At 38.7% G+C, this 12,949-nt stretch overlaps 1 protein-coding gene across 5 annotated transcripts in view; it reads left to right on the forward strand.

Moving 5' to 3' along the window:
• Positions 1–12,949, forward strand: part of MAPK9 (mitogen-activated protein kinase 9) — a 69,995-nt gene that overhangs the window by 18,743 nt on the left and 38,303 nt on the right. For all 5 annotated transcript variants that reach the window (XM_052644099.1, XM_052644098.1, XM_052644100.1 and 2 more), the window contains exon 3: positions 7,815–7,944. In XM_052644099.1, coding sequence (XP_052500059.1) covers positions 7,815–7,944 — 130 coding nt within the window. The remainder of the gene's footprint in view (positions 1–7,814; positions 7,945–12,949) is intronic.

Raw genomic sequence — 12,949 nt, forward strand, 5'->3', positions numbered from 1 at the left:
AATTTTTATTTTTATTTTAAGGAAAGATCAAAAAATGAGTTTTGCCCATTTCTCCTCAAGAAAGAAGTCATTATTTTGAACTGATTAAGGTAGCTCTAAAGGAGCCCCTGCATAGCTAACAGTTTATTTTATAATCTTTGATGTAATTATTCACTTAAGTTTATAATCCAAGCCAGTTATTCATTACCAAATCAAAACCTTTTAGTTGGGTTAACGTTGCTGATTCATGTAAAAGGGGTTAGTTAATTTGATTCAGATTATTGGTACTTTCTTTTAGAAATGTTTGTGCAATTATGAAAATTATTCTTAGACTTGTGGGATGTTTTCTGTTGGCTTTTAGATGAGGTGCTGTCACGAGAGCTGGGCCTAGATGATTGGAGACCTGGTTTCCATTATTACTTTACTGCTCCTTTCTGCCAGAGCCTGTGCTGGCTTTCTCTCAGCCGGGAAGGTGGGTGACTGCTCCTCACCTTCCTTCTGGGCTTGAGGCTTCACGGTTCCCCTGAACTGCAGCACTGACGGTGCTGGTGGTCCTAGTTCCAGACTGACAAGAGAGCTACTTCCCCCACCTGTCTTCGGAGGATTTTTTTCTGGCCGTTTCGCACAGCATCTTGAATATTGGCATTCTGCTTTAAAAACTCCTCAAAAGAAAAGTATTCTTTTTGTACAAGGCATAAGGAGAGGGTATTTTACCTTGTTCTACTGTTTAGATGAAGCAAGGAACTATGAATGGTTCCTTTCAAGGAATGACTCCTTTCTTCCTTGTCACTGTTGGAAGGGCCTGAGTATCCCCAGCATCAGGCCCTGACTTTTAGATAGCCTCTTCTCTCCAGTGGTCCCTTCTCTGCAAACCTGACAGGCTCTTTCCCATGCCCATCACTTCTGTCCCCACTGCATCTCCTGGTTGGAGAATTCTTTGCAACCCTGCTGATCTATCCAGACCAGTCTTTTTAAGACTTAGCTCTGAAACTCCAGATAGTCTCAGTTCATGCCTGGAATAGAGCCTTCTTTCTGGTTAAACCAAATGCTGGACTAATGTACATGTGCACACATGCATGCTCCAGGACTGTGAGATAATAAATTTGTGTTTTAAGCTAGTCACCCTGTGGTAATTTGTTATAGCAACAACGTGAAATGAATATATGTGTGTTTCACATTTTTGAGAAATATCATAGTAGTAATAATGCATGGTTTATAAAAACTTGTTAATCATCTAAACTAGAGCTTTATAAAGACATAGGGACAGGTAAATTAAGGTGCAGGTACTGATATAAGATTAAATGGAGGAGCTGAGATCCAAGTAAAATATTTTGACTCCTAATTTTGAATTGTAAAAGCAACTGTCTGATTTATTTGCTTCTCTGTTTTTGTTGTTCATTAAAACTGTTAGTAAAATAGTTAAGAAGTAAGTTTTAAAATGTTTATCATTTGCAGTATTTATAAAATTAAGTTATTAGTAGAATTAAATAGTTACAGGCTCTATAGGAAAAATGTGTGCACATTTCTTTCATGTAAATTCAGTTTTCTTCCTCTCCGTCTAAAATCTCAAGCTGTTAATCAAAGCACTAGGGCGTATTTGTTTTACAGAACAATTCTATGAAGTGTTTAACTTCATTTTTTTTTTTGCTTTTTAAAAAAAATTTTAATTGAAGTATGGTTGGTTTACAGTGTTGTTAATGTTTGCTAAATGGTTCAGTTGTACGTATAAATGCGTTCCTTTTTAAAAATATTCTTCTCCATTATGGGTTATCATGGAATAGTGAATGTAATTCCCTATGCTGTGGAGTAGGACTTTGTTGTTTATCCATTCTGGGTATAATGGTTTGCATCTGCTAACCCCACACTCCCACTCCATCCCTCCGCAGCCCCTCTCCCCCTTGGCAGCCACAGGTCTGTTCTCTATGTTTGTGAGTCTGTTTCTGCTTCATAAATGTTCATTTGAGTCATATTTTAGTTTCCACATATAAATGACATCACATGGTATTTGTCTTTCTCCTTTCGACTTCCTTCACGTAGTGTGTTAATCTCTAGTTCCATCCTTGCTGCTGCAAATGGCGTTATTTCATTCTTTCTTTATGGTGGAGCGGTGTCCATCGCATGTATGTACCGCATCTTCCTTCTCCATTCGTCTGTTGATGGACATTCAGGTGGTGAATACTGCTGCTGTGAACATGGGAGCTGCATATGCTCCACACTATTTTCCATAGTGACTGCACCAGTTTATATTCCCACCAACAGTATAGAAGGGTTCTCTTTTCTCCACACCTCCAGCATTTATTATTTATAGACTTTTTAATGATGACCATTCTGACTGGTGTGAGGTGGTACCTCATTGTAATTTTGGTTGACATTTCTCTATTAATTAATGATGTTGAGCATCTTTTATGAAGTGTTTAACTTTCTTTTTTAAAAAAGTGTATAGTATTAGATCTGAGAGTGCTTAGAAGTGACAGTTACAACCTTAACTTGAAATGGTTGGTGTAGCTTATTTTTTTTTTGCTTCCTCTGGTTCTGTATAAGCGTGAATGTTGGCCTGTTCTTACACTGTTTTATTTTCTGTTAGTATATATAAATGAACATAATGCCCACAACAAAATTTTTGTGATAAAGTAGATATATGATATGAGGCATAGGAACACTGTGATTCAGGAGAATCGAGTTCTAAGTCCAGCTCAAATCCTCATTGCAGTAGTTTTTAGTTACCTTGGGCAAATCATTGTGTCTTTATGGACCTTAATAGTTACATCCCTAAAATAAATGTTTTGAAACTTCTTATTTAAATTGGTGGACCAAACACCTAAACAAAGAGACCAGGAGGGCAGTAATCAGTGGATATGAAAGCACATTTAACAAGTTTCTGCAGAGGAAATGAGAATAACTAGATGAGACATTTGCCACAAAGAAGAGAACCTATCTATAGTAGAACTCAAGGGAGATTTTGGGTCTAGAGATGCCAGATACAGAAAACAAAGATGAAATGGGTGGCTGGAAATAGGGATGTTAATTAAATATGTGTCTGCAAAACAGTTTTGCTAGTTTTCTCCCAGCCTTCTCACCCCATCCCCATGCTCAGCATTTGCCCCTAGATAGTGAGTAAGTAAATGAAAAATTACTGGGCTAGGATCTGGGAAAGGAGAAGCCTAGTCAGAGGAGCCCAGGCTTTGGGGTGGTCTTTACCTTGAGGGCATTTGAAAATTCTGGAATGGGCAGCTAAGAGATTTGAGAGTCCTTTGGAGTGTCTTGTGGGGCCATAGGAGATAGGGATTGGAGTCCAGGGCCCTCTAAAGGGGCTTAGTGAACTTCCTTTGCTTTGAATTGGGTCCAATAAAGGGCTGCATGCTAGATGTAAGAATAATCCAGAAAATAACAGGCTCTTGCAGGCACTGCCCTTAGCTTCACATCATCTCATTTGCTGAACCCAAGGTGAGGTGAGCCCAAACTGCTAGTGTTTGAAGGTCCTTGAAGGTCCAGCAGAAATAAATGTAAATTCTACCTGGAGGAAGACAGCATCATACTGGTTATCAAATTATTTCTAGATAGCAGACAGTTTTGCAAGTTCAAGGTCCAGCACATAGTCAGAAATAACTAGTCACAAAAGGAGATTCGATGACATTCACAAAATCCAACACAACAACAGAGAAAAGAAATAGATCCATAGGAGTTATTGGCCTTATTGGATCCAAACTTCCAAAGAGCTGTGATGTTATGTTGATAACAGACAGTATGAAAAACTTTGGGTGGAAAATGAAAACTTTAAAAAACTAAATAGAAATTATAGAACTCTTAAGATATAGTAATTGAATTATGAAGTTAATAGGTGGGTTTAAAAGCATATTATTAATAAGTATAACTGAGGAGAGAATTGTGATCTGAAAGACAGTTAAGGAGAAAAGTATCCAGAATGAAGGCTGGGGAGACAAAATGGTAGAAACATACAGAAGAGAAGATGTATTTGTTTTCTATTGCCGCATGACAAATTACCATAACCTGGGCTTCCCTGGTGGCTCAGATGGTAAAGGCGTCTATCTACAATGCGGGAGACCCGGGTTCAAATCCCCGGGTTGGGAAGATCCCCTGGAGAAGGAAATGGCAATCCACTCCAGCACTTTTGCCTGGAAAATCCCATGGACAGAGGAGCCTGATAGGCTACAGTCCATGGGGTCACAAAGAGTCAGACACGACTGAGCGACGTGATGCGACTTGACTTGACTTGACTTGACTTGACTTTACTAGGGATGTAAAACAAAGCAACAGCCATGTGTAATTTCATAGTTCTGTGTAGGTCAGAAATCTGGGTGGGCTTCCCTGGGTTCTCTGCGTGGCATTTCACAAGGCTGAAATCAAGATGTCACTGGACCAGGCTCTTATCTGGAGGCTCTGGGGAAGAATCTGCTTTCAGGAGCATTCAGGGTTCTTAGCAGAACCTAGTTCCTTGCAGCTGTAGGTCGGGGGTCTCTATTCCCTTATTGTCTGTCAGCCAGGGACCACTCTGCTCCCATTCCTTCTCAAGACGGACCCCCCACGTTCATCTTGACGGCAACAATGGCATGTCTGGTCCTTCTCTGGATTCAGACCTCTCTGACTTTCCCCTCTTCCCAGCCAGCCAGAACAAACTTTACTTCTAAAGGGCTCTTATAACTGGATTAGTGCCCCCCACCCCTTCCCTTGTGATCTCCCTTTTGTTGAAATAATATTTAGTCCCCTTATGGGACACAGGATGAATATACTGCAAGAAAACCAAATGCCTAGAAATCGGTAGAACAAACCACTTCAGAAAACAATTTGGCATTATCTACTAAAATAAAACATGCAGTCCCTTTATCTACTTGTTAAAAAGACATGCATAGGGTACCCAGAACCATGTACAAGAATGTTTATGACCATTCTTTGTTTTTTGTAATGCTTTGCAAACTGAAAACAGCCAATATATCTATAAACATTATGTCATATAATGACAATGAAGGAATGTTAGAGCAATGACACAGAATGAGCTGTAGCTTCATACAACAATGGATGTATTCCTACAAACACCATGTTGAGTGAAGGAAGTCAAACACAGTTTCAAAAACCAGGCAAAAATAAATGATGCAGGGTCTTAAAGATGCATGTTTAGCAGGTAAAAGCAAGGAAGTGATTCTCATAAAAGTCAGAAGTAGTTACCATCTTTGGAGGGCAGTGGGAATAGTGATTAGTAGGAGATGTGACTAGGGAACTTTGGGGTTGTTGACAAAGCAGGATTCTCTGTGATAAATCATTGAGATAAGGAACAAAAAAGGAAGCAAAAGAATGAGAACCTGACAGGCACAAGCCTTCTGTGCATAACCAACAGCACTCAACTTTGGCAATCCCAAGAGAAAATTGACTTCAAACTTAGAAGATAAACTATCAATCAGGGATAAAGGAAGAGTAGGATAATTTATCTTCCATGCACTTTTTTCCTGAAGAAATTCCCTTAGGATATATTCCAGCCAGAAAGAGAATACAAGAATGTATAACAAGTAACAATGGAGGCCAGTGAAAAGAAATCCCAGGCTGATAGCTGCACATCAGGCGTTGAAACTTCAAGAACAATGTCTTCCCCTCCAAATGGAATAGATTCCAAACAATAGATAATTTGAGAAGGTAGGAAGTACTAGTGTCAGGCTCTGGCGAGATATATTTGTCTTCTCTTAATAAGAAAAAAAAGTTTATTAGAAACCTGTAGTAGAAAAGCTAGAAAAAGTCATGATCTAAGAAGGAAATAAATTTAAAGTAACATGAGGTTTGAGAACTGGTAGAATGTAGGAAGAGAATCCATTTAACATTAATATTGGCAACAGTCTTGTTCTTTTATGAGTGACAGCAAATCATGTGATCTTTAGAAATGAAATGTAATCCTTACTCTGCAATTAGTAATGTTTACATGTGCGTACATACATACACTTCATACCTTGATTTTCAACTTTTAGACACTTCCTACAGAAGAAACGCAGAAGACCTAATTATAGAGGCTGAAAGGTGTGTTATCAAACTTGACCATTTAAGACAAATTTGGAGGGAAAGAGAGTAGAGAGTTGGAAGTAAAAGAAGATGCAGTGTAATATTCTCATTTTACATACTGGGCAGCAAGAAATTCCTTTAAAAGTTGATGAAACAAGTTTAGACATGGTTATTTAAAGTTACAATGGTGACCAAGGTAAAAATTAAAAATAACATGAGAACAAAAAGCTAAGAGACGTCCTTGGGGGTTTCAGATAAGTGACTAAATCCTCAGTTTTCATGATGGGGAGTAAATAGATAATTTCTAAAGTTGATAAATGAGGAAAGAGTGATAAAAGTATATTTTTGGAGTTGAGACCTGACTACGAGAAGTAAAGCCAGGAATGATTGAAAATAGCTCCTCCTGGAGTTGAAACTAGGAGTGGGGAACAAGTGTCTGCTCAGGTAATTCAGAATTGGTTCATTTGTCTCACTGGACAAAACTTCTTTGTCCAAAAAAAGATGTGTCTGTTTTTAAATTCTGAAGACTGAGATATATACGTGCTTCCCAGGTGGCTCACTGGTAAAGAATCTGCCTGCAGTACAGGAAACTTGGGTTCACTCCCTGGGTCAAGAAGATCCCCTAGAGAAGGAAATGACAACCCACTCCAGTTTTCTTGCATGGGAAATCCCATGGACAGAGGAGCCTGGTGGGCTACAGTCCATGGGGTCACAAAGAGTTGGACACGACTCAGCAACTAAAACAGCAATTTTATGTATACACACACACATATAAGTGTACAAATCACACATATATATTAATGATTTGTTTCACAGATTTAATTTTAACATTTTGTAATTTATATGAATATTATATTTGCCTGTGGGCATGTGATTTTACATTTGTGTATACCTGTACACATAATGTGAACTGGGTTAAAGAAAAAACAATTTCAAAGTGACTCGACAGCTTTCAATTTTAAAAAGTTAAAATTGAATGAAGTTTGAGTTTCTTGTCGAACAGATTATTAACAGAAGTGAATAAGTGTAAACAGTGTCATAAACTGAATAGAATAAATAGAAACAGTGTTTTAAATGGTGCTTAGGTTCTCAGATGGTCTTTAGCAGCTTTGAACTGCCAGTGAGGAGCCAGAAGGTAACAATAACAGCAACTGATGCTGGTGCTAGCTTGAAACTAGTACACGAAGTATTCAATTTTTCCTGTCTACTTTTTCTAGGAAAATGAATCATAAATTTCAGCTGGGAGCTTGAGATGCTAGAAACAGATCCCCTAGATTTTATTTCTTGCCATAGTATTAATAATATGAAGAGGTATTTCTAGTAGGATTTTATGTATATAGCAATTGCTTATGTTAGGGATTTTGTATCTTGGGGATTTACCATGAGTTGAGATTTTGGCTTCTGCTTTCTTTTTAGATTCTTTCATCTAGGAAAAAACACAATCAATCAAAACTTAGATTTATAATATTACATTCTTCTCAGGAGCTCAAACCATTTTCTCCACTGTGATATTCCAAAATATACTTCTGTTTTATTTTGTGATACCAGTGAGTTTTTTCAACTTATTGACATATTTAAACTGAAGATTTTGTTTCCTGACCAGACTTACATGCTGTATATTAAATTACCTGGTGCCACTGAAAGGAATCAGTTCATCCTGCACTGTTAGCCAGCCCACTTTGCTCTTCATGTGCAGAAGTACCCTGAATGAAAGCAAGCAGATGTTTCCTTATTTGTTATTCAGTTAGAAAGATAACATATTGAATGTACATTCTGCATTGCTGTATTTTCCAGAATTATCCTAATGGGTTGCTTATTATATTTCTTAATTATAGTGCTGCTTTTGATACAGTTCTTGGGATAAATGTTGCAGTCAAGAAACTAAGCCGTCCTTTTCAGAATCAGACTCATGCAAAGAGAGCATATCGTGAACTTGTCCTCTTAAAATGTGTCAATCATAAAAATGTAAGTAATGTCTGTGTTTCCACTGTATACTTTAATGTTGTCAATGATATGTGGTAATCTTCTCGGTCTTTGAAGATACAGTGAGTTTAGACCTAGGGTAAGCTAGTGGTAAAAGTACTATTTAAATGTTTATATTTTATTGATAAAATTGTTAATCAACATTGGGAATATTGAGTCAACAAGAGGCATTGTGGTCCATAGGAATTTAGGTCACTCATTAGGAATGGGAATGTTCTTGTTACCGTTTGGTTTTCACTATTTCAGTGTGATAAAATGGCAAGAGTATTGACTTGACAAATTGAGAAATAGTTAAATACTTTTTAGGAAAACACTGTTCTATAAGTAGCTTTTACATATTCATATTTATGGAAATAATTGTTATTAGATGATGCTTTATTCAAGGTAGTTCTACTTAGCACAGAAATCAAAGCCTTGTACATTGTAAGGAAAAACAGTATATCTCTAGAAAATGAGGTACTCAGTCACGTTTCATGTTCTTTTGCTGATCCCTGAATATTATGTGGAACATGATTTTGATAGCCTTGTCATGTTATAAGATTATAAGATGGTAAGCCTAGAAGGGGCTTTGGAGACCCCCTCCCGTCTGACTTCTCTTTGTCGCAAAGTTGAGGGGATAAGTATCTAAGATCCCACTCAGCTCCATATGGCTCCTTTTTTTGTGACATTTCTGCTGGATTTTTCTGGTGTAGGGACAAAAAACAAAGATAATTTCAATCTTTTGAGTCTGTGATTTGAATTTGTTTTTAATTTCTCCAGTGCCTGTTTTATTTGTTATTCAGTTGCTAAGTCATGTCCAACTCTTTGCAACCTCATGGACTGCAGCACTCCAGGCTCCCCTGTCCTCCACTATCTCCCAAAGTTTGCTCAGATTCATGTCCATTGAGTCAGTGGTGCTGTCTGTCCATCTTTCCTCTGCTTCTTCTTTTGCCTTCAGTCTTCCCCAGCATCAGGATCTTTTCCAATAAGTCAGCTCTTTGTATCAGGTGACCAAAGGATTGGAGTTTCAGTATCAGTCCTTCCAAGAAATATTCAGAGTTGATCTCCATTAGGATTGACTGTCTCATCCCCTTGCAATCCAAGGGGCTCTCAAGAATCTTCTCCAGCACAACAATTTGAAAGCATCAGTTCTTTGGTGAACTTCTTTGATGCTTTCTTTATAGTCGAACTCTCACATCTGTACATAACTACTGGAAAAACCTTAGCTTTGACTTTATGGACCTTTGCTAGCAAAGTGATGTCTCTGCTTTTTAATATGCAGGTTTTTGTGTCTAGGTTGGTCACAGCTTTCCTTCCAGGTAGCAAGCATCTTTTAATTTCATGGCTGCAGTCACCGTCTGTGGTGATTTTGGAGCCCAAGAAAAGAAAATCTGTCACTGATTCCATTTTTTCCCTGTCTATTTGCCATGAAGTGATGGGACCAGATACCATGATCTTAGTTTTTTTTTTAATGTTGAGTTGCAAGCCAGCTTTTTCACTCTCCTCTTGCACCCTCATCAAGAGGTTCTTTAGTTCCTCTTTACTTTCTGCTATTAGAGTGATATCATGTGCATATCTGAAGTTCTTGATATTTCTCCCAGCAATCTTTATTCTAGCTTGTGATGCATCCAGCTCAGCATTTCACATGATGTTCTCTGCATATAAGCTAAATAAGCAGGGTGATAATATTCATCCTTGTTATACTCCTTTCTCAATTTGGACCCAGTCTGTTGTTCCATGTCCAGTTCTGTTGCTTCTTGACCTGCATACAGGTTTCTCAGGAGACAGGCAAGGTGGCCTGGTATTCCCATCTCTAAGAATTTTCCACATTTTGTTGTGATCCACACAGTCAAAGGCTTTCACATAGTCAATGAAGAAGTAGATGTTTTTTCTGGCCCATTTGACTTTGCTTTCTCCATGATCCATCAGTCATGGCGATTTGATCTCTGGTTCCTCTTTGAAACCCAGCTTGTACATCTGGAAGTTCTCAGTTCATGTACTGCTGAAGCCTAGCTTAAAGGATTTTGAGCATAACCTTGCTAGCATGTGAAATGAGCATAATTGTACAGTAGTTTGAACATTCTTTGGCATTGTCCTTCTTTGGGATTGGAATGAAAACTGACCTTTTAGAGTCGTGTGGTCATTGCTAAGTTTTCCAAATTTGCTGCCGTAATGAGTGCAGCACTTTAGCAGCAGCATCTTTTAGGATTTGAAATAACTCAGCTGGAATTCTGTCACTTCCACTAGCTTTGGTTGTAGTAATGCTTCCTAAGGCCCCTTTGACTTCATACTCCAGGATGTCCGGTGTCCGCTTCTGTGTATTCTTGCCATCTCTTCTGTGTCTGTTAGATGCTCACCATGTCTGTCCTTTATCATGCCCATCCTTGCATGAAATGTTCCCTCAGTATCTCCAGTTTTCTTGAAGAAACCTCTAGTCTTTCCCACTCTATTGTTTTCCTCTATTTCTTTGCATTATTCACTTAAGAAGACCTTCTTATCTCTCCTTACTATTCTCTGGAACTCTGTATTCATTTGGGTACGTCATAAAAACAAAAGTAAAAAAAATTTTTCTTAAAAAAGTATGGTGAGATGTTGCTAAATCTCATGTACATTAATGAACATAGATATAAACCATTTTTAAATAGCTACCTAGTACAAATGCACAGTAATTCATTTAACCAATTACTTATTGTCAATTAAATAAATTTATATTAAAAATTTTTTTAAAAACATAAAAAAAACAAATATTTAGATTGTTTCTAATTTTTTACTACTATAAGCAGTGCTGCAGTGAACATCCTTATACAGGTGAATTCTTTGGCCAAGATTCTGGGTCAAAAAGTATGCACATTTCTGGTTTTAATATATACTGACAAATTGACCTCAAGGAAGACTATCAGTTTTACACTTTCATTGAGTATCTGAGTATGGCTTTTATTTCAGAATACTCCAGAACTACATATTGTTGATTTTTTTGTTTCACTTTACCAAACTGATAGATGACAAATGATACCTTATTTTTATTTGTGAGGTTGATTTTCTTTCCATATCTCTGCTGCTGCTGCTGCTGCTGCGGCTAAGTCGCTTCAGTCGTCTCCGACTCTGTGCGACCCCATAGACGGCAGCCCGCCAGGCTCCCCGTCCCTGGGATTCTCCAGGCAAGAACACTGGAGTGGGTTGCCATTTCCTTCTCCAGTGCATGAAAGTGAAAAGTGAAAGTGAAGTTGCTCAGTCGTGTCTGACTGTTAGAGACCCCATGGACTGTGGCCCACCAGGCTCCTCCGTCCATGGGATTTCCCAGGCAAGAGTGCTGGAGTGGAGTGCCATTGCCTTCTCCGTATCTCTACCAACCTTTTATTTTTATTTCTTGAGAGTTTGTTTTCCATGGCCTTTGTCCATTTTTCTCTAGGACTGTTGGTTTCTTTCAATGCAGGAGGTGGAAGAGGTGCAAGGGGAAGAAAAAAAAAACTGGATTCACACTTCAATCTTTACACCAAGATAAACTTTAAATGGAACAAAAATTTAAATCTAAATTAAATTTTAAGTCATGAAACCATGAAACATTAAAATATTTATAAACATATCCCTTGCCAATGCAGGAGATGCAAGAGACACAGTTCAATCCCTGGGTTGGGAAGATCCCCTCAAGTAGGAAATGGCAACCCATTACAGTATTCTTGCCTGGGAAATCCCATAGACAGAGGTGCCTGGTGGGCTACAGTCCACGGGGTCGCAAAGAATCAGACATGACTGAGTGATTGACCACACGTTGGTTTCTTTCTTATGCATTTAGAGAAGATCTTTGATATTAAAGCTATCAATCCTCATTTCTTTTCCATTTGACCTAATTTAGGTTGTTTTTCAGAGAAGGCAACAGCAACCCACTCCAGTACTCTTGCTTGGAAAATCCCATGGATAGAGGAGCCTAGTAGGCTGCAGTCCATGGGATTGTGAAGAGTCAGACACGAATGAGCGACTTCACTTTCATTTTTCACTTTCATGCATTGGAGAAGAAAATGGCAACCCACTCCAGTGTTCTTGCCTGGAGAATCCCAAGGACAAGGGAGCCTGGTGGGCTGCCATCTCTGGGATCGCACAGTCTCCGGGATTGCAGAGTCGGACATGACTGAAGTGACTTAGCAGCAGCAGTAGCAGGTTGTTTTTGCCATACTGATTTTTGTCGTTGTTGAATGTAATCAACTCTTGTAGATTTCTTGTCATTCTTAGAACAGACTTTGCTACACCAGAGTTGTATGGATGTTTATCTATATTTTAATGTTTCATGGTTTCATGCCTTAGATTAAAGTTTTTGTGCCATTTTAACTTTATCTTGTTGTAAAGGTTAAACTATGAATCCAGTTTTCTTTTTTCCCCATTGGCTATCCAGCCACTTCAATCTTCAGTCTTTTATACTGAATAATTCAACTTTCCCTCAGTCATTTGAAATGATTGATGATGTGTTTTTAATGCTCAAGTAGCAGAATTCATTGTTTAACATTGGAGTACCCAGACCAAAGCCTGTGATGGGGTCAGTTTTTGAACCCTCTTTAGGTAAATACATAATACTGTGAGGCATTTCATCTTTATTATACCGAAATTTAAGCTTCAGTTCCGTTCAGTTCAGTCGCTCAGTCGTGTCCGACTCTTTACGACCCCATGAATCGCAGCACGCCAGGCCTCCCTGTCCATCACCAACTCCCAGAGTTCACTCAGACTCACGTCCATTGAGTCAGTGATGCCATCCAGCCATCTCATCCTCTGTCGTCCCCTTCTCCTCCTGCCCTCAATCCCTTCCAGCATCAGAGTCTTTTCCAGTGAGTCAACTCTTTGCATGAGGTGGCCAAAGTACTGGAGTTTCAGCTTTAGCATCATTCCTTCCAAAGAATTCCCAGGGCTGATCTCCTTCAGAATGGACTGGTTGGATCTCCTTGCAGTCCAAGGGACTCTCAAGAGTCTTCTCCAACGCCACAGTTCAAAAGCATCAATTCTTCAGCGCTCAGCCTTCTTC

The sequence above is a fragment of the Budorcas taxicolor genome, chromosome 7, assembly GCF_023091745.1.
Source record: "Budorcas taxicolor isolate Tak-1 chromosome 7, Takin1.1, whole genome shotgun sequence".
Lineage (NCBI taxonomy): Eukaryota > Metazoa > Chordata > Mammalia > Artiodactyla > Bovidae > Budorcas > Budorcas taxicolor.